At 43.4% G+C, this 20,493-nt stretch overlaps 1 protein-coding gene across 1 annotated transcript; it reads left to right on the forward strand.

The window, feature by feature from the left end:
* Positions 1-108: 108 nt before the first annotated feature.
* LOC110491104 (WD repeat-containing protein on Y chromosome) lies at positions 109-20,230 on the forward strand. Its single transcript, XM_090201613.1, has 27 exons — positions 109-170; positions 275-317; positions 438-585; positions 2,546-2,664; positions 3,882-3,985; positions 4,878-5,064; positions 6,609-6,726; positions 6,928-7,012; positions 7,634-7,749; positions 7,896-7,966; positions 8,702-8,832; positions 9,132-9,199; positions 9,420-9,568; positions 9,756-9,893; positions 10,060-10,167; positions 10,296-10,523; positions 10,629-10,699; positions 10,877-11,081; positions 12,175-12,393; positions 12,571-12,702; positions 12,866-13,081; positions 14,921-15,070; positions 15,966-16,134; positions 16,630-16,762; positions 17,015-17,186; positions 17,416-17,514; positions 19,867-20,230. Exons 1-27 carry the CDS (start codon positions 109-111, stop codon positions 20,098-20,100), a joined length of 3,675 nt encoding a protein of 1,224 aa, XP_090057739.1. The 3' UTR covers positions 20,101-20,230.
* Positions 20,231-20,493: the final 263 nt, after the last annotated feature.

Below are 20,493 nucleotides of genomic sequence, written 5' to 3' on the forward strand. Positions count from 1 at the left end.
ACATCATAAAGAGTGTGCATTATTCTGGAATGTCAATTATTGAAGTGAAACTCAATTGTTGAAAAGCCTGAGACAACAACAAACCAACCATATGGCCTAATGTTAGTCATGGGAAGTACTTCGCCCCAGGGCAGCAATACCAACATGATGAAGGTATCTTCAGAGGCCTGGTATGTGCATTGAGTGATAAGATTTCTGTCTAGCCATTTACACTGAGGATCAACATTTTGTAAATGTTTATCACAATTGTCTGCATAAATAACTTTTCTTCCAGGTCCCCTACTGATGGAGACAAGCACAAACAAAATGGACCACAGGTATAGTGTAAAGACCACTTGTGCATTACAGAACCTTCTACTTTATTCTTCTTGGTCTGATTGTCTGGTTGTGAGAGATGTAAAAGTACTGTTATTCCTTCTATTCCGTCCCTTGTGTAGCCGACTGCTGGCAGCGGGTGCACAAAGAGTAACTCCCCAGAGGAGGGCGAGAAGAGGAACCAGGGACGTGTGGAGGACCAGATCAACGAGGAGCACCTTCAACGGATTGAGGCCATGTTCCATGAAGCAGACACCGACGGAGGGGGAGGTACATAGATTTCGTACCTCTCATCCACACCCCATCTCCTGTTGATCCAGTTCTGATAGTGAAATCCACTAGCTTGACGTCTGTCTATATGCGGTAGAAATTAACCTGGAGACAAGGGTACCGTTCTGATGCCTCACTCCTCATGAAAGCCTCTTGACTATAGCAGTGCCATCGCTGTGCTCATTTTCAACACCGTCTGAAGATACGTTGTGGCATGATCAGAAATACAGTGGGGCAAAAAAGTATTTAGTCAGCCACCAATTGTGCAAGTTCTCCCACTTAAAAAGATGAGAGAGGCCTGTAATTTTCATCATATGTACACTTCAACTATGACAGACAAAATGAGAGAGAAAAAATCCAGAAAATCACATTGTAGGATTTTTAATGAATTTATTTGCAAATTATGGTGGAAAATAAGTATTTGGTCACCTACAAACAAGCAAGATTTCTGGCTCTCACAGACCTGTAACTTCTTCTTTAAGAGGCTCCTCTGTCCTCCACTCGTTACCTGTATTAATGGCACCTGTTTGAACTTGTTATCAGTATAAAAGACACCTGTCCACAACCTCAAACAATCACACTCCAAACTCCACTATGGCCAAGACCAAAGAGCTGTCAAAGGACACCAGAAACAAAATTGTAGACCTGCACCAGGCTGGGAAGACTGAAGAAATCAACTGTGGGAGCAATTATTAGAAAATGGAAGACATACAAGACCACTGATAATCTCCCTCGATCTGGGGCTGCACACAAGATCTCACCCCGTGGGGTCAAAATGATCACAAGAACGGTGAGCAAAAATCCCAGAACCACACGGGGGGACCTAGTGAATGACCTGCAGAGAGCTGGGACCAAAGTAACAAAGCCTACCATCAGTAACACACTACGCCGCCATGGACTCAAATCCTGCAGTGCCAGACGTGTCCCCCTGCTTAAGCCAGTACATGTCCAGGCCCGTCTGTTTGCTAGAGAGCATTTGGATGATCCAGAAGAAGATTGGGAGAATGTCATATGGTCAGATGAAACCAAAATATAACTTTTTGGTAAAAACTCAACTCGTCGTGTTTGGAGGACAAAGAATGCTGAGACGTATATTCCAAATAATGTCCACAGAAACATGTCAAATGTTTTTAATAATCAATCCTCAAGTTGTTTTAAAAATATATATTCGATAATACTTCAACCGAGTGTGTAGCTTTTTCAATAACAGCGGGAGAAACAATGGCAGCTTTACTTAGTTGCGCAAAACTCACTCTGAGAGCCCCCACCTATCCACTTACGCAATGTGATCCTTCACGCTCATTTTTCAAAATAAAAGCCTGAAACTATGTCTAAAGACTGTTGACACCTTAGGGAAGCCATAGAAAAAGATCTGGTTGATATCCCTTTAAATGAAGGATAGGCATGCATAGGAACACAGAGGTTTCAAAATAAGAGGCACTTCCTGATTAGATTTTCCTCAGGATTTCGCCTGCAATATCAGTTCTGTTATACTCACCGACAATATTTTTACAATTTTGGAAACTTTAGAGTGTTTTCTATCCTAATCTGACAATTATATGCATATTCTAGTTTCTGGAGCTGAGAAATAGGCAGTTTCAAATGGGTATGTTTTTTTTTGTTGCCAAAAACGAAAATACTGCCCCCTACACGCAAAAGGATAACAAAGTATTGAGAGAAACTTTTGTTATTGACCAAATACTTTTTTTCCACCATAATTTGCAAATAAATTCATTAAAAATCCTACAATGTGATTTTCTGGATTTTTTCTCTCATTTTGTCTGTCATAGTTGAAGTGTACCTATGATGAAAATTACAGGCCTCTCATCTTTTTAAGTGGGAGATCTTGCACAATTGGTTGCTGACTAAATACTTTTTTGCCCCACTGTACAACCATGGTTCAACACTATTATCCTAATGACCCTCTTTTCTCCTCTCTTTCTCTCTCCCTCGCTGAAAGGATTGGATATGGAAGAGTTTCGTGAGGCAATCAAGAAGATCATGGGTGACATTGATGATGAAGATGTGGACATTATCTTCATGAAGGTGGACACCAACTGTGACGGCGGTGTGGACTGGGTGGGTGTCTGTCTGGCCAAGCTGGTAGTTTTCAGGACTGTAAACAAAGGCGTTTTATATTTCTCAGGGTATGGGTTAATGGGTACACGGCAGGGCGAAATTGGGACTAGGGGGATAAAAAGAGTCAAATTTCATCATTCCTCAGGCTTTTTACATGCTCCGGTGGGTATGTCCCAAAGAGTGCCACTCGTCTCTCACAGTGAGCCCCCTCTGCCTCAAACCCCTAGCTGCCACCCCAAACCATTATTTACGATGATCCCTCGCCTGTTACTAGACAGAGGGCCAGACCAGGGATGTCTGTGTGCTGAGGCACAGAGGGTGACTGTGGTGGGAGTCTCTTATCTAAATGCCTGAAGAGTGAATACCCCCCCCCCCCCCCGCACACACACACACTGATCCAGGCCAGACTCCTACTAGAAAGACTGGAATGCAACATCCACTCCAGAGGGAGAAAGGACTTATTTGAATAACACATGATCTCATTGTTTTAGTTTCAAATGGAGTTGGATATGATTCGTCATTCCTCACTGATGTTTTTACTACTTTTACTCCCTATATGAATACATCCACAGGCAGGCAGCTTTCTCATGAAACCCATGGATCATTAGACTTTTTGGCAAACCTCTATGCTCACAAGTAGTGAGCAATATTTTAAAAATTCCACCTTTCTCCACATACTTAATGGCTGCACCCAAAATGAAGGCCCAGAAATGCACACCTGCTTAGAAGAGGTGCTGGCTAGCAGAGTAGAACACTTGAAAAAGAAAAGCAGAGCTGCACATTCAACGTAGAGTTTGATCTGAAGCTATTGTGTTTTTGCTATCATTATAAGTGTTTGTAGGCGTATGTAGCCAAATTGTATTTATGATCACATGTTATCCATTCATGACTTAGGTCTATTGACATCTGTAAATTAACCAATGAAATCAAGCCACAGCTAGCTTTGATTATGGACACCGGTATGTGTGTGTCCTTTCAAACTATATAAACTAGTGATCTGCAGTGTTTGTCATTATACTCTGATGAAGATAGCTTGGATGTTGGAACATTGGTTGTAAAATAATTTTGCTTCTGAGCTCCTAGAGTGCGACTTTCTTTTTCATGCATCCAAAATGACACACTATTCCCTACTCTCTAGCACACATGTGGGGAATAGGGTGTCATTTCTTATTCGCCTTTGGACATACAGTAGCTCATGTGTGCCTGTCTGCCTGTAGGATGAGTATCTAAACTACATGCTGCTGGAGTACAGGGAGAAGGACTCCCTACAGAAGCAGAACCGTCCCCTCTACTTCCCTAAACCTCTAAAGATCGTCCCTGTGTAAGTGCTCTCTCATTTGGATCCTATTCATTACAGCACACCGTTGCAAAACGTTTTGCAATGGAAAACAAAAACAAGCGTTTCTTATTGGAAAAGTCCAAGCAGTCCCTCTGTGTTTCAGTCCATTAATTCGACCCTGGGTTAGGTGTGTTGTCATGGTACGGTGCCATGCCTGGGAGACCGGAGAAGGATGGGATGCTACTGCTGTATGTGAGACGAGTGATGGCTCTCCGATAGACATGGATGGTTCCCATTATCGTTGGCTAGGACAACTACTCCCCAGTTGTATGTGTGTGGAGAGGGTGAAAGATATTATTTGCATATAACAGTGCCTTTTGTAGTTTCACATGTAAATTATTCAAAGGGTCCAAGGATTTTTGCCATGAATCTCCCATACTTTCTAACCCCCACTCTTTACACCCACGCCCTTTGCATTCTTCTGTTCTATCAAGTGTATGCCTTCTTTCCTATTCTCTGTCTGTACGGGGTTGTGTGTGTCTGGTGTGGCCATGCATGCATCCCCCTGTCTGTGTCAGTGACTCATGATAACTCATGTCCGTGGATGACACAGCACTGCTACTCTCCTTACTCATGGTGTGTCTATCTGAGATCACTGGCATCCAGTCCCCCTGGGGTCTATTTTTGACTGTAGGAGACATGGATATAGGCAGTCTATAAATATCACCAGAGAACGGCTAAGATAATGTCATTTAATGGAATCGTTGGAGAACAGGTCTTCAGAAATATTGCAGCTTGCCGCTTTTTTTCTCATATATTTGACAAACAAAATACTCTGAATCCTAAATGTCCAATAATCCACACAGGTTTTGTTCTTTGACTGATGTCTTGGTGGTTTGTGAGGTCTGTGTGGTTTCTGTCTGGTTCTCTACAGTGCCCACTGTGAGCCCATCGTTCGGCTGCAGTTCTACCCCTTCCAGACCCCCCAGGCAGAGAAGAACGGGGGGCAGGGCAGGGCCGTGCCCAAAACCCGCGCCCAGCTGGGACGCTACCTGTCTGTCAGCCGAGATGGCATCCTCAACTACTGGAGCGAGAGGTTCAAACTGACACGCACTGTCAACGTGAGTGTGTCTGTGTGTGCACGCCACTGTGTGTGTACAAGTGCATCTTTGTGTGTTCACACTTAAAACACCAGAGTACTTCCCTTCAGAGGTTAGACTGAGGAGAGAGGAATTCAGTGCATTGCATGGTAGGATGAAAAAACCTGAATTGAGTCGATGCTGCTCTTCCATAGAGAAGGATGGATGTCCTGTCACCACCTAGTCTATTTTAAAGTTGGCCACAATGACTCATCCATGGATATAAAGTAGACATCTGCCATGGCAATAAATCAGGCCGGCATAGTTCAGCTCCACTGGGACAGGTGGTGCCACACATCACCCGTCTGATTGGGCGGGCCACTGAGGACACCGTAGGCGGATTGCCTCGTCTCTCCATGGATCTGTTAAAACCACTGCTTCTGTAAAGGCTGACCAAGATTACCAACATCTCAATATATCTAAACCCTCTGAATCTTGCATGGTATGCTATCTCTGTAATGTGATCCAGAAGACCTATGTACCAAGCAGGTGTCTTACTTAATTAAACCTTATTACATGGGATTAGTGGTCTATACACAGTATACACGGAGTATACAAAATATTAAGAACAGCTGCTCTTTCCATGACATACTGACCAGGTGAATGCTATGATCCCTTATTGATGTCACCTGTTAAATACACTTCAGTCAGTGTAGAGGAAGGGGAGGAGACTGGTTAAAGAAGTATTTTTAAGCCTTGAGACAATTGAGACATGGATTGTGTATGTGTGCCATTCAGAGGGTGAATGGGCAAGACTTCTATTTAAGTGCCTTTATGGTAGTAGGTGCCGTGTGCACTGGATTGTGTCAAGAATTGCAATGCTGCAAGAATTGGCCCAACACCCAAAAGACATCTAGCCAACTTGACACAACTGTGGGAGTCAACATGGGCCATCATCCCTTTTAGTTGAAACATCAACATTATCGCTTATATATATATATATATATATATATATATATATATATATATATATATATATAAATCGTTTTTGAACCACTTCACAAATTTCTTGTTAACAAACTATAGTTTTGGCAAGTCGGTTAGGACATCTACTTTGTGCATGACACAAGTAATTTTTCCAACAATTGTTTACAGACAGATTATTTCACTTATAATTCACTGTATCACAATTCCAGTGGGTCAGAGGTTTACATACAGTAAGTTGACTGCCTTTAAACAGCTTGAAAATTCCCAGAAAATCATGTCGTGGCTTTAGAAGCTTCTGAATTGGAGGTGTACCTGTGGATGTATTTCAAGGCCTACCTTCAAACTCAGTGCCTCTTTGCTTGACATCATGGGAAAATCAAAAGAAATCAGCCAAGATTGTAGAAAAAATATATAATTCTAGACCTCCAAGTCTGGTTCATCCTTGGGAGCATTTTCCAAACACCTGAAGGTACCATGTTCATCTGTACAAAAAAAACAAAGACATATCTAAGTGACCCAAACATTTTGGACGGGAGTGTATGTGTGGTTGTAGTGGTCTACTGACTTTTGACCGTCCTTCTCTATCTGTCCTCTATCAGTTGGACCAGCTGAAACGAGCCCCCCCCTCCACCTCCATCCAACAGATCTGGGTAACCGACATGATCTGCTTGAGCAACCTTAACCTCCTGGCCATCGCCTCCACCGGACGAGACGTTGGTGTGTATGCATGTGTGGAGCCTGCAGAAAGTGCATGCGAGGGTGTGTGTCTGTAAGAATTGTAATTAACCCTGAACAAAACCATGAACCACATCAGAACAGATTCGGTAGTAGCAATTTAACATCCCTTACTTTCACTTTGTATAGCTTTAGACATTATTTAATGTGTTTCTCTGTGTATTATGCCTGTCTGTGTGTTAGAGTTTTATGACATCAGCGCCAGCAAGTGTGACATTGTATTCTCTCTGACTGGACTGGAGGGCTACGTGGTTGTCATGGATTACTGGTAGGGCATTGGCAAGTGCATTGGATTTCCGGACACTAGCTAGTCCTAGCAACTTATATTACTGATAGGGCAATGGATATGTTTTTAGATTACTGATAGGCAGTGGTGGAGAAGTACCTAATTGTCATACTTGAGTAAAAGTAAATATACCTTAAATAAAAAATGACTCAAGTGAAAGTCACCCAGTAAAATACTACTTGAGTAAAAGTCCTAAAAGTTTTTGGTTTTAAATATACTTAAGTATGTGGTTAGGGAGTCTGACAGATAAAATACAGTAGGGATGACCATGGATGTTCTCTTGATGTGTATGATTCGGACCATTTTCCTGTCCTGCTAAGCATTTCTAAATGTAACGAGTACTGTTGGGTGTCAAGGAAAATGTATGGGAGTAAAAAGTACAGATACCCCAAAAAACGACTGAAGTAGTACTTGTAAGTATTTTACACCACTGCTGATAGGGCATTGGCTAGGACTTTCAATTACTGGTGTGACATTGGCTATAGGGCATCACACATTTAGATAAAACATCAGGTCAGTCAAAGGGAGGATCTGTTAACGGTGCATTTTGTTGTGTAAGGCTAATTTCCCACACTGTCTGTGTCTGTCTATATGTCTGTCCAGGTCAGATGGAACCAAAGCAGTGTTTTCGATAGGGGACATTGAGGGTTATGTGTCTGTCTTCATCTCCAGTGATGTGCTCCAGTATGGACTGTTCAACAGCGGGGCCTTTAAGTCTGGTACTAACCCTCCATGTCCTGATGCAACACTCCATTCACTGTACATTATCAAACCCTTCACTGTACATAATTCAACCCCTTCTCTTCACCTTATGATGGTTCTCAGATAGTTGGGTGGATGGTTACCCTCTCTCTCTCTGTCTCAGGGGGGAATTGCCGCATCCCTGTCCCAGCTCTGTTGAAGAATACCTCCAAGTATTTCCTGTGTTTCAAAGTGGTACGTTGCTCTACAAAGGCAATTATTCTGGTCAGTCTAAGAGCAGGAATCTGTACATGGTTTTGTTATAGCCCAGCAGTAACACTTGATTCAAATATTTAACTAATTAAGGTCTTCACTTCACTTACAATTATGCTGAATTGGGGTCTGTTACTGTAGGCTTTTGAATGAATGTCCACCCACCAGTAGATCTTTAGGACTGGAATGAAGATTTGGGTGGACGGTAACCCTCTCTCCTGCTCCAGAGTTTTGCAGAGATGTAAAGGATTTGATGAAAATAACGTTAATGATAAGGTCTCTATTTTTATAATAGTCAACACAGTTTTGTGTCTGTTGGAGAGGAAGGAAAAATAAAGGGATGACAACAGCATTGTGAGAGATGGAGAAGGGGATGGGGTTATGGAGAGAGTGTCTCTACCTCTGTGATGGATCAGTCTGTCACAAAGGGACTGTCCTATTTACCCATCTGTGACCCTGGGGACATATCACTGACTAATACATACTAATCAGGTAGAAGATGATAGTCTGCTTGTCAGGGGGGAGCCTGGGCCGGAAGATGGACTGATAGTAGACCACACTTCCATTTGACCACATGTGCCTCCACTTCCCTCTCAGCAGCCTTTATTACACTACTCTATTACCTATTTATTACGTTGGTCTCTTATTTGATCAGGATCTCGCCTTTTTCACACCATTACTGTATCTCTACTTTTCATGCCTCTGTGCCCCCCCCAGGCCCTGCACAATAACTGGTGCCATCAGATCCGCTTTCTACCGGAGTTAAACGCTGTCGCCACCTGCTGTGCATCTGACCAAACTTCCATGGTTCTCACCACTGTGCCCCACTCTCAGAAGGCTAAAATACAGTACGTTCCCCCTGCCCGGCACACAGTGCATGCTCCTACATAGTGGTCCAGGAACTCTCTCTTCTACCTTATTCCACTCACACGTATCTGTATCTCTGTCGACCGTACAGAGGAACAGGGCCCATATTCACAAAGCGTTTTTGAGTACTGATCTAGGATCAGCTGCCCTTTAAAAGTAATACTTTCAAGACACTGAATAAGAGCTGATTGTTACAGTAGCATTTTGCTCATTTTCACAAAAGTACTAAATGTTTAGGAATACAATTTGTTTCCAAAAGTGACTGCTTTCTCCATCATAGCAACTCATTCTTTCAGCTGAGGAAGGGAATCCTCTGCTTTGACTACTCTCCCGAGTTTAACATTCTGGGTAAGAGATTGATTAGGATGAATCCTCCTTCACTAAAGTCTAATAATAAGGCAATTAGTAATTTGGGTTATGTTTGTGCAAAAATATCTTTTTTTGTGTCTTTTTTTCACCACCTGCATTTTGTTTCTTACATTTTTTTACTGTCAAATCACTTTGTGTAGATAAATGAATTTCAAAGTTAAAAGAAGGGTTGTGTTTTGAATTTGAATCCCTGTTATAGTGACTGGAGGCTTTGACCGCATTGTGAGGATATGGAACCCGTATGTGAACAACTGTGCCACCTCTCAGATGAAGGGCCACTCCACAGCCATCACACACATCATGGTCAACAGCAGTGACAACAAGATCATCAGCATCTCCAAGGACAAGGTCTGTCTGGGGACAAACCTGATCTACGGTCTCTGGTTACTCGGTGATCAGGATTACTTGAAATCATGTTATGAGAAATGTGATGAGCAAGAATTGCCATGAATGTAAGAGAAGCACTGCTAGATTTCACGCACATGATCACACTGTTTTCTTTCCTATTCTCTGTCTGTGTCTCTCTTGGTTTCAGAATGTGCGTGTGTGGGACCTGCAGGACTGTGCCTGTCTCCAGAACATCCACTCCAGGAATGTGACCATGAGTCGCTTCCCTATCTCAAGTGTCCACTACAACAGAGACACCAACACCCTAGTGCTGGCCACCTTTCTGGTATGCTCCCCACCTTGTTCATTCACATACTGTAGGACACATAAAAGGGGACTGATTGACGTAATCAAGGCCCTAGGAAGATTATCGTCTCACAAATATGTTACAGCTACTCTAGCATCAACAGCTATGCTTTTTTCCCCCTATTATAACAGCAATCTTTGTGCAGATAGGGGTTCTACATGGAGTGGTGGATGATGTGGATACTGTTCACAAGCTGCAGACATCACATGAGCAGCCCCTGTGTACAGCTCTCTATAACACCAACTTCAAACAGGTGAGTTGTTGGGTATACTCTAAAACACCAGTTGGCTGGATGAATGAACAAATAACTCATTCATTAAGAGATGAATGAAAGAACAATGTTCTGTCCCATTTGAACCCCAAGGTGCCTCTCTGTTCCAGGTAGTGAGTGGCTGTCATAACGGCGTGGTGAGCGTGTGGGAAATCCTGACTGGGGAGAAGATCATGCAATTCCAGACATCTCCGGAGAAGGCGGTGGAGGTGACGGCCATGACGTTTGACGGGCCCAAGCGCCGCCTCATCACGGGGTCCAAGGATGGTAGCCTGCGCCTTTGGAACTTCAACAACGGAGCGCTGCTAGCTACACTCCCCATACTGAACGATAACGAGGTAGAAGTTAAGCCTATCTACAGATCAGGGATCAGTAGCTAGCCTACCTTCGTTCAGCCTTATCCAATAGGGGGATAAGAACATCTGACCCTGCTTTTTTTCCAGGTGACTGGGGTCATTTACATCAACCAAAGGATATATGTGTCCGGCTGGAGCAAAAGGGTCATGTGGTACTTGTGAGTACACCTCCCATCGACACCATGTGCCATTAAAGTCTGCAGGGTTAAATGTATACTGAGCAATGTGACGACATCATACACTGCGGAACAACTTCATGCCGGATGATGTTGTATTTCTGAGTGTACCTTTTTAAGGCTCCTCTGATGGCGTGTGGTTGTTGCTATGGCTGCCAGGGATGTGAAGGAGGATATGGAGATGGAGTACCGTATCTGGAACCAGTACCATGCCGAGGATATCTACTCCATGCATGCCCACGGCAACAAGATGCTTGTGACCGCCTCCTACAGTGGTGACATCATCGTATGGAACATCGATTCGGGGCGGGCTTTCTGCCGCTTCAACGCCTGCGAGAGTTCGCGACCACTGCTGCCCAATCGGGTGAGGGGATAGTGATCATACTTACTTTTTGACCAATCCCCTAGAACAGGAGGTTTCAAACTGGGGTCCATGGCCCACTAGGGTACGAGGAGGTACTGCAGGGGGTCAGCGTAATTTTTTAAATATTTGTTTTATTATTTGGAGAAAAAGTTATTTTATGAATATTGCTAGCTACAACATAATGCCATTTTTATGTCTGTGTCCAGTATGAAGTCATATGTAGTTTCACGAGCCAATGCTAACTGGCGTTAGCACAATTAATTAAAATCTACAGAAACAGTTAACATGCCAACAAAAATATTTTCTCAGCTGCCAAGATACCTTTCTAGCTAATAGGGTATGTTAGAGTTTACACTTCCTCTTCCAATTAAGTGTGTGGAGGTCAAAATAATGAAACTCTATTCATTTTAAAATGTTGATTACTTCTACTTGCCATTATCATTCACCTGATAATCAATCAAATGTATTTATAAAGCCCTTTTACATCAGCGGATGTCTCAAAGTGCTGTACAGAAACCCAGCCTAAAACCCCAAACAGCAAGCAATGCAGATGTAGAAGCATGGTGGCTAGAAAAAACTCCCTAGAAAGGCAGAAACCTAGAGAGGGACCAGGCTCTGAGGGGTGGCCAGTCCTCTTCTGGCTGTGCCGGGTGGAGATTTATAACCGTACATGGACAAGATGTTCAAACATTCATAGATGATCAGCCGGGTATTATTATAATAATAATCATCATAATAATAATAATAATCATCATCATCACAGTGGTTGTACAGGGTTTAACAGGTCAGCACCTCAGGAGTAAATGTCAGTTGTTATTTTATAGCCAAGCATTCAGTGTGAGAGACAGCAGGTGCGGTAGAGAGAGGGAGTCGAAAACAGCAGGTCAGGGACAAGGTAGTACGTCCGGTGAACAGGTCAGGGTTCCATAGCCCCAGGCTACAAGACGCAAGTTTTTTTTTCTTTTTTTTCTAACATATGATGGGGGTCCCTGGGTTGCCAGTTTGCTTGGGCAGGGGGTCCCTGGGCAAGTAAAGTTTGAAAACCCTAGAAGGCTAAATTATCATGTTTTTGTTGCCCAATCCTGCCTTCCAGGTGATTGACAGGTCAGCTTTTGACAGATTTGAGGCATCAGAGTCTAAGGGCTCATTTGATGAGAGCGAATGGACAGATTCATCAGAGGACAGAGGGGAGGCCACAGTCTCCCAGTCCAGCCAGGGGGTCTCAGTGGGGCCCGGTGCACCACCTCCTCATCCCCCTTCTCCTCAGGAGGACAAGGACAGCTCTTGCAGCAGCACCTCTGAGATGATCCAGGTGAGACATTCTGACCCATAACTGCTGACCAGGGTTAAGGTCCATTCATGAAGTGTGTGTTTTCAATGAGGATGTATTATTTGCCTGAATTGAAAACTGAATTGACCTCAACCCTTCTTCTAACCCTCCCATTGGCTTCTCTCTTAGTTGACATTTGACCTTGTTTGACCCCACCAGGGGGAGTCAGGCGCTGAGAAAGAAAATGAGAGAACTTATCAGAAGAAGTCACCAAAGCAGCGGCACAAGAGCGGCAAACCTCAGCCGATCAGTGCAAAAGAGTTAGAGAAACCCAGACTGGCTGTGGAGAAGGTATGGGCTAATGGACCAGTCAGTGGGAGTCTGGACGCAACATTGGACACCCTCAGACACTGAGCAATATTCCCACGACATCAGAGCAGATCAGGTCACAATGATGTAACAAGTACCAACAAATTGGTTGAACACACACAAATCCCCTCCTTCACTCCCTCAGGCTCTTTTCCTGGGAACCAGGGAGCGGAGCCCTGACACAGCCATCCTGCTGACCAGTGCAGCTGACGGCTACGTGTACGCCTGGTCCATCCACCACCTGGGGGGGCTGCTGGGCAAGTTCCGGGCGGTCCACTCCGAGGGCACGGCCATCAGCACCATGTCTACTGATCTGCAAGACCAGATGCTGCTAACTGGGGACAGCACTGGCTACATCATGGTTGGTCGGAAGAATCATGGAGGATTAGTAGCGCAGACGTTCCCATATCAGAATATTACGATATACAGTGTGGAGAACAAGTTTTTGATACACTGCCGATTTTGCAGGTTTTCCTACTTACAAAGCATGTAGAGGTCTGTAATTTTTTATCGTAGGTACACTTCAACTGTGAGAGACGGAATCTAAAACAAAAATCCAGAAAATCACATTTGTATGATTTTTAAGTAATTTGTTTGCATTTTATTGCATGACATAAGTATTTGATACATCAGAATAGCATAACTTAATATTTGGTACAGAAACCTTTGTTTGCAATTACAGAGATCATACATTTCCTGTAGTTCATGACCAGTTCTGCACACACTGCAGCAGGGATTTTGTCCCACTCCTCCATACAGACCTTCTCCAGATCCTTCAGGTTTCGGGGCTGTCGCTGGGCAATACGGACTTTCAGCTCCCTCCAAAGATTTTCTATTGGGTTCAGGTCTCGAGACTGGCTAGGCCACTCCAGGACCTTGAGATGCTTCTTACGGAGCCACTCCTTAGTTGCCCTGGCTGTGTGCTTCGGGTCGTTGTCATGATGGAAGACCCAGCCACGACCCATCTTCAATGCTCTTACTGAGGGAAGGACGTTGTTGGCCAAGATCTCGTGATACATGGCCCCATCCATCCTTCCCTCAATACGGTGCAGTCGTCCTGTCCCCTTTGCAGAAAAGCATCCCCAAAGAATGATGTTTCCACCTCCATGCTTCACGGTTGGGATGGTGTTCTTGGGGTTGTACTCATCCTTCTTCTTTCTCCAAACACGGCGAGTGGAGTTTAGACCAAAAAGCTCATGACCTTCTCCCATTCCTCCTCTGGATCATCCAGATGGTCATTGGCAAACTTCAGACGGGCCTGGACATGCGCTGGCTTGAGCAGGGGGACCTTGCATGCGCTGCAGGATTTTAATATGCTGTTTGGGGTTTTAGGCTGGGTTTCTGTACAGCACTTTGAGATATCAGCTGATGTACGAAGGGCTATATAAATAAATTTGATTTGATTTTGATTTGATTTAATCCATGACGGCGTAGTGTGTTACTAATGGTTTTCTTTGAGACTGTGGTCCCAGCTCTCTTCAGGTCATTGATCAGGTCCTGCCGTGTAGTTCTGGTCTGATCCCTCACCTTCCTCATGATCATTGATGCCCCACGAGGTGAGATCTTGCATGGAGCCCCAGACAGAGGGTGATTGACCGTCATCTTGAACTTCTTTAATTTGCTAATAATTGCGCCAACAGTTGTTGCCTTCTCACCAAGCTGCTTGCCTATTGTCCTGTAGCCCATCCCAGCCTTGTGCAGGTCTACAATTTTATCCCTGATGTCCTTACACAGCTCTCTGGTCTTGACCATTGTGGAGAGGTTAGAGTCTGTTTGATTGAGTGTGTGGACAGGTGTCTTTTATACAGGTAACAAGTTCAAACAGGTGCAGTTAATACAGGTAATGAGTGGAGAACAGGAGGGCTTCTTAAAGAAAAACTAACAGGTCTGTGAGAGCTGGAATTCTTACTGGTTGGTAGGTGATCGAATACTTATGTCATGCAATAAAATGCTAATTAATTACTTAAAAATCATACAATGTGATTTTCTGGATTTTTGTTTTAGATTCCGTCTCTCAAAGTTGAAGTGTACCTACGATAAAAATTACAGACCTGTACATGCTTTGTAAGTCGAAAACCTGCAAAAATCGGCAGTGTATCAAATACTTGTTCTCCCCACTGTATGTGAATATGGTTGTTTGCTGCTAGCAGACGCTTATCTGAAGCCACTTACAGTTAACACTTTCTATCCCCCTCCACAGCTGTGGGACATAGAGAGGTACTGCTTCTGTATGCAAGGGGAGCGGGAGGGGATGGCCCCTCTGGAAAAGGCCGTTCATCTGCCCAGCCTCATCCCCAGGTACTGTAAGGTGACTGGGCCTCGCAGGATGAAGGTGGAAAAGAGAACCGAGGTGCAGCATAGAGAGAGAACATACTAGAGTAACACGTCATAAACCTTTCTAATTTCTAATAAACCATTCTAATTTGGTGGGTAAGAGTAGGAGGAGATGGTTACAAAATCAGTCATGTTCTGTATGGCACACTGTAGTGAAATGTTTTGCAACAGAAGACCGATATCAGTGTTACGCAAGTTTCTGTGGCACATCCTCCATTTTAAAACGTTTTCTCTGCTTCGGGCCTACCGCACACGACCCTGTTCAGACAAATTTTACATGTTGATTTCAGTGGCTTTCTGGGAAATAAATATTGAAAATACATAGCAACAAATCCATTGTTGCTTTCTCACTGACTAATTAATATACACTGAGTGTACAAAACATTAAGAACACCTTCCTAATATTGAGTTGCACCCTCTTTTGCCCTCTACAAGGTGTCAAAAGTGTTCCACAGGGATGCTGGCCCATGTTTACTCCAATGCTTCCCATAGTTGTGTCAAGTTGGCTGGATGTCCTTTGGGTGGTGGACCATTCTTGATACACATGGGAAACTGTTGAGCATGAAAAATCCAGCAACGTTGCAGTTCTTGACACAAACCAGTGCACATGGCACCTACTACCATAAAGGCACTTAAATATTTTGTCTTGCCCATTCACCCTCTGAATGGCACACATACACAATCCAATATTTAATTTGTCTCAAGGTTTAAAAATCCTTCTTTAACCGGTCTCCTCTTCTTCATCTACACTGTCATGGAAAGAGCATTTGTTCATAATATTTTATACACTCAGTGTACATGGATATATTATTTTCACCACATTATCCATTTCATTCCAATCAAAGAGGATTGTAGAGTTTATAACCCTGTCTCATTTATTCATTAATTCTTCACGGTTTCCACTTTGACAGGTGGTGGATGGCTGGAGCGTCTCCCTCACCCCTCCGCCCCTCCTCAGCTCCTGGCGGGGTCACCTGAAGGGCATTGTTAGTCTGGAGTATGTGGAACGTTTCCGCCTCATTGTCACCGCCAGCCTGGATTGTAATGTGCGACTGTGGACCATCGCTGGCAGCTACATAGGTGTGGTGCTCTCATATGGGCCTGTTGCGGTCTCATTTTTACATTTTACCAGAAGCTCTTATCCAGAGCGACTTCAGGAGTAATTAGGGTTAAGTGCCTTGCTCAAGGGCACATCAGAAGTTTTTTTGAACTTAGTCGCCTCTGGGATTCGACACGGCAACCTTTCGGTTACTGGCCCAACGCTCTTAACCAGTAGTGTACTTGCTGCCCTGTGTGATCTTGTTTCAAAAGCACCTAGATGAAAATGATATAATTTCAAATCAAGTTTTATTTGACACATGCTTGCTCCGTAACAGTGAAATGCTTTTAGGACTGTGGGGGTCTTGCTATCAGTCTTTTTTTATTTTTTATTTATTTATTGAATCACATCTGTACAGTCAAATATAATCACAATACAATGTTTGAGCTATCAGTCATAATAGAGGATAGATGCGCATGGCTGGTTGGAGGCTAGGGTAGAGGTAATGTCACGCTAACTAGAAGTATTTTCTTCAGGCACGTTTGGCCAGGCCCAGTGGCGTGTTGGAGACCACCATGCCTTCCCCTGGGAACTGCCAGTGGACCTGAGGAGGGTTGGCTCCTGCCAGACCCTCAAAGTGCTCAACCAGGGAACACAACCCCACTGGAAGTGAGTCTCAAACCCCAAAGGGCAAAGTGCAACCTGGGAGTTTTTGGTCTCACTGTGACTCCTCTGTTGTGAGTGCATTGCTGAGCCATTGTTTTTTTACTTAAACATGTCCTATTATACAGTAAGCCTACACGCTTTTCCTATTTCTTATATTGTGTGTTGTGGCTCTATGGTTTTACATTTCTAATGCTGCACACATTGCCCACCTGTGACGATAAAGATTTACTGAACTGAGCCCAAAAAACTAAACAGCTGTGCCAAACGTATCCTGGAGACACTGACCCAGCAGAAGCTCCGGCATACAGCCATGGCCAGCACTGCCTCTGACCTGCAGGAGCTGGTGCCAGCCGACCCACGCATCGCCCAGTACAGCAACGACCAGATCGAGGAGACCTGGCAGCACTGGCAAGAGAAGGGCAAACAGGTGAGCGGCAGGAGGATGACAACGGGGTACTGGATAGTGGGGATACATAGGTGCTCCATATATATGGCCAACCATATCACATTGAATTGTTAGTTCCACAATCTTACTTTCAAATCTTTGTGGTTATATTGTTCAAATGAATCAATTTGAATTTGAATGTTATATAGCACTGTAAAGTGTGGTTGGGTTTAGGTGTGAGAGAGCATTACTTGTTGTATTTCCCCTGCAGACGAGTGCCATCCTGGGGCTTGCCTACAAGCAGAAAGTGAGGCACCACCTGCCCTCCTGTCCCCCGGACCTCCAGGTGTCCTTTAGCAGCCGAGAGCAGGTGGGTGCTTCCCATTTTTACCATGACCATCTCCTTGTTCCTCCGCATGAGACTATTAGGGTTGGGGTAAATTCCACAAATTCAATGACCTCCCAGCGGTCACTTAACGTTCTGAGAACCATATGTTTCTCAGAGCTTGGTGAGCGTGTGGTTGTCCTATGGTTATTTTGCATACAACCTTCCCACAGCATTCTGGGAATAGAGCAGGATACCCAGCTAGCACATTCTGAGAACCATATGTTTCTTAGGTGGGAATTTTGGTACTTCAAAACAAATACAACTTGATTTGTTACGTCGAATGCAACAGGTGTAGACTTTACTGTGAAATGCTTACTTACGTGCCCTTTCCCAACAATTCAGAGTTAAAAAATAGTAACACAATAAAATAACAACGAGACTATATTCAAGGAGTACCGCTACCGAGTCAATATGCAAGGGGTAAGAGGTAGAGGTAATACAGTAAATGCAATCTTATCAACACATGGAAACCATGTATTTGATACCATTCCGCTCCAGCCATTACCACGAGCCTGTCCTCCCCAATTAAGATGCCACCAACCTCTTGTGACATGTAGGTAGGGGTAGGCAATCAGGTTTGATAATAAACAGAGTAACAGCAGCATATGTGAAAGAGTATGTGCGTGCATGTGGCGTCAATATGTGTGCATGGGTGGGTGGGTGTGTGTTGGAGTGTCAGTGTAGTATGTGGGTAGAGACCAGTGAGTCTGCATAGAGATTCAAGAGATTCAGTGCAAATAAAAAGGGGGTCAATGCAAATATTCCGGGAAGCATTTGATTAACTGTTGAGCAACCTTATGGCTTGGGGGGTAGAAGCTATTCAGGAGCCTGTTGGTCCCAGACTTGGTGCTCCAGTACCGCTTGCTTCAGCATAACGTTTCCTTGTGGTTCTATTTTAAAGTAATGTTCTCATTGTTCTGAGAACATTTAAGAAACAACAATTTTCTGTGGGAATTTCAGTACTTCAGCATTTTTTCTGCAGGTTTCCTCGTGGTTCTATTTAGAGTCATGTTGTCAAAACATTAAGAACTTTCCAAAAAAAATAACATTCTAAGAATGCGATTTAAAAACATGCATTCCATTCTCAGCAATAACAAAACACTCTATCCTCCATCTTAAGTGTGTTCAGGTGTGTTTGCTGCGCCCACTAATTTGCCACGCCTCATCTTAAAGAGTGCTTATTTCCTTTGAAATGTGGTCTGTTTTGAGTAGATTAAAATGAACAGCTTTGTATGAATTTTAAAAACACCATCCTGGTGGCACAGTGGACTAATTCCAGGTATATAGAAGAGATCATAGGTTTGAATCTCACTGACACGTGCCACAATAAATAAATAAATGTGTTTGCATGATTAATGCATAAGCAAATTCATTTCTGTGTCCTATCTGTGCTTGGAGTTCAAAACAGTTAAACCAAACAAAGTTAGCAGTGTTATTAAGTCTTACTGAAACATTCAGCGAAAGTTAAGTTGTTCAAAAATCTTCAAATAACTTAATGTTCTGAGAACAGAAATTATAAAACTTCTCAGGAAAACATTCTGGGAACCATAGTAAAATGTTTTGACTTCCCTGCAAACTACAAATGAATGTTCCCAGAACAGGCAAAACATCCATTCTCAGAACGTTTAAAAAAACGTTCAGTTTCACCGGTTAGGAAACGTATGGCTTTGCTCCCTGAAACAATGGTAATCCAAAAACGTGCGTTCCCACAACTTTCAAGAAACCAAATGTGCTAGCTGGGCTCTCCATGTAAATTCCATTTAATTAACTCAAAATTCCAGGTCAGTCTTTGAATTCAGAGAGAATTAATTTCCTCTCAATTCCAATGTTGGTTCAATTCAAATAATTAAATTCCCAATTCAATATCCCTGACAATTCCACAAATCCCAATATGAATTCAATTCCCTCAGGCTTTCAGGCTTATCATGTCACTGTTCAGACTGCCTAGCTGGAAATATATAAAAACATGTTGAAATGATTTAACACCTGCAGTGATTTTTAAAAATACTAAGGTAATTAATTAAAATTACTGGGAAATGTACAAATATTCAATTCCAAAGATTAAATGTTTTTCCCAATTCAAGCAGTCTAATTTAAATTCCATAACTTGAAGATTGTTCATTTGAATTGAATTCAATGTTAATTATCCACTTCATTAGTGAATTCAACAATTTAATTTCTAATTAAACTGGAATTGACCCCAACCCTGGAGGATTTACCTCATAATGTCACATTATATACAGCAAGCATAGATGTCAAGCCTCATAGGAGACAAAAATACAAATGCTGTGTGTATTCAGCTCCTAATCTAACATTCTTCATTGTCCATTGCAGCTACGGGTGTACAAGTCAATGCCCTGCACATCCCTGCTGCCCATCATCCAGCCTCCGGTACCTGAGCTACTGAAGGAGCAGCAGCAGAAGACCCAGGACGGGGCTGACATGCTGGGCAAGCAGAAGAGGAACAACAAGCGTGGTGCTCATGTACGCTTCAGCTCGAACAAAGGGGCGCGCAGGAAGTCTATTGCTCCCAAACAGCAGACCAGGGGAGGCAGCAGCATCGCCTAGGGAACTGAATAGCTGTGATTGTGGCAGTGTCCATTGGTTTTACCTGTTATTTCTCCCTGTTTCTGAATTAACTGCTTCAATACACAATTTGTGTAATTACTGTCATGTTATTAAATTGTTTTAATTGGCACCAGTTTCACTGTCTACTACACAGTGGTGACAACCTTCGAGTGGACTTAGGGCTATCAGTTATCTCCAGTGGCATCCTATTTATGACCCCAAAACACTGACCCCTGGAGACACATTGTTGGGGCCAATAAGTAAGCATTTCACTTTAACTCCACCTGTTGTTTACAAAGCATGTGACAAATAAAATGTGATATGCACACATACCCACACCTGATGAGATGAAAGTTTATCAATAAAAATACCCTTTGGCTTTGGAGGAAGTGG

Source organism: Oncorhynchus mykiss, chromosome 16 (assembly GCF_057628025.1).
Source record: "Oncorhynchus mykiss isolate SJ-2025 chromosome 16, ASM5762802v1, whole genome shotgun sequence".
In the NCBI taxonomy this organism is placed as follows: domain Eukaryota; kingdom Metazoa; phylum Chordata; class Actinopteri; order Salmoniformes; family Salmonidae; genus Oncorhynchus; species Oncorhynchus mykiss.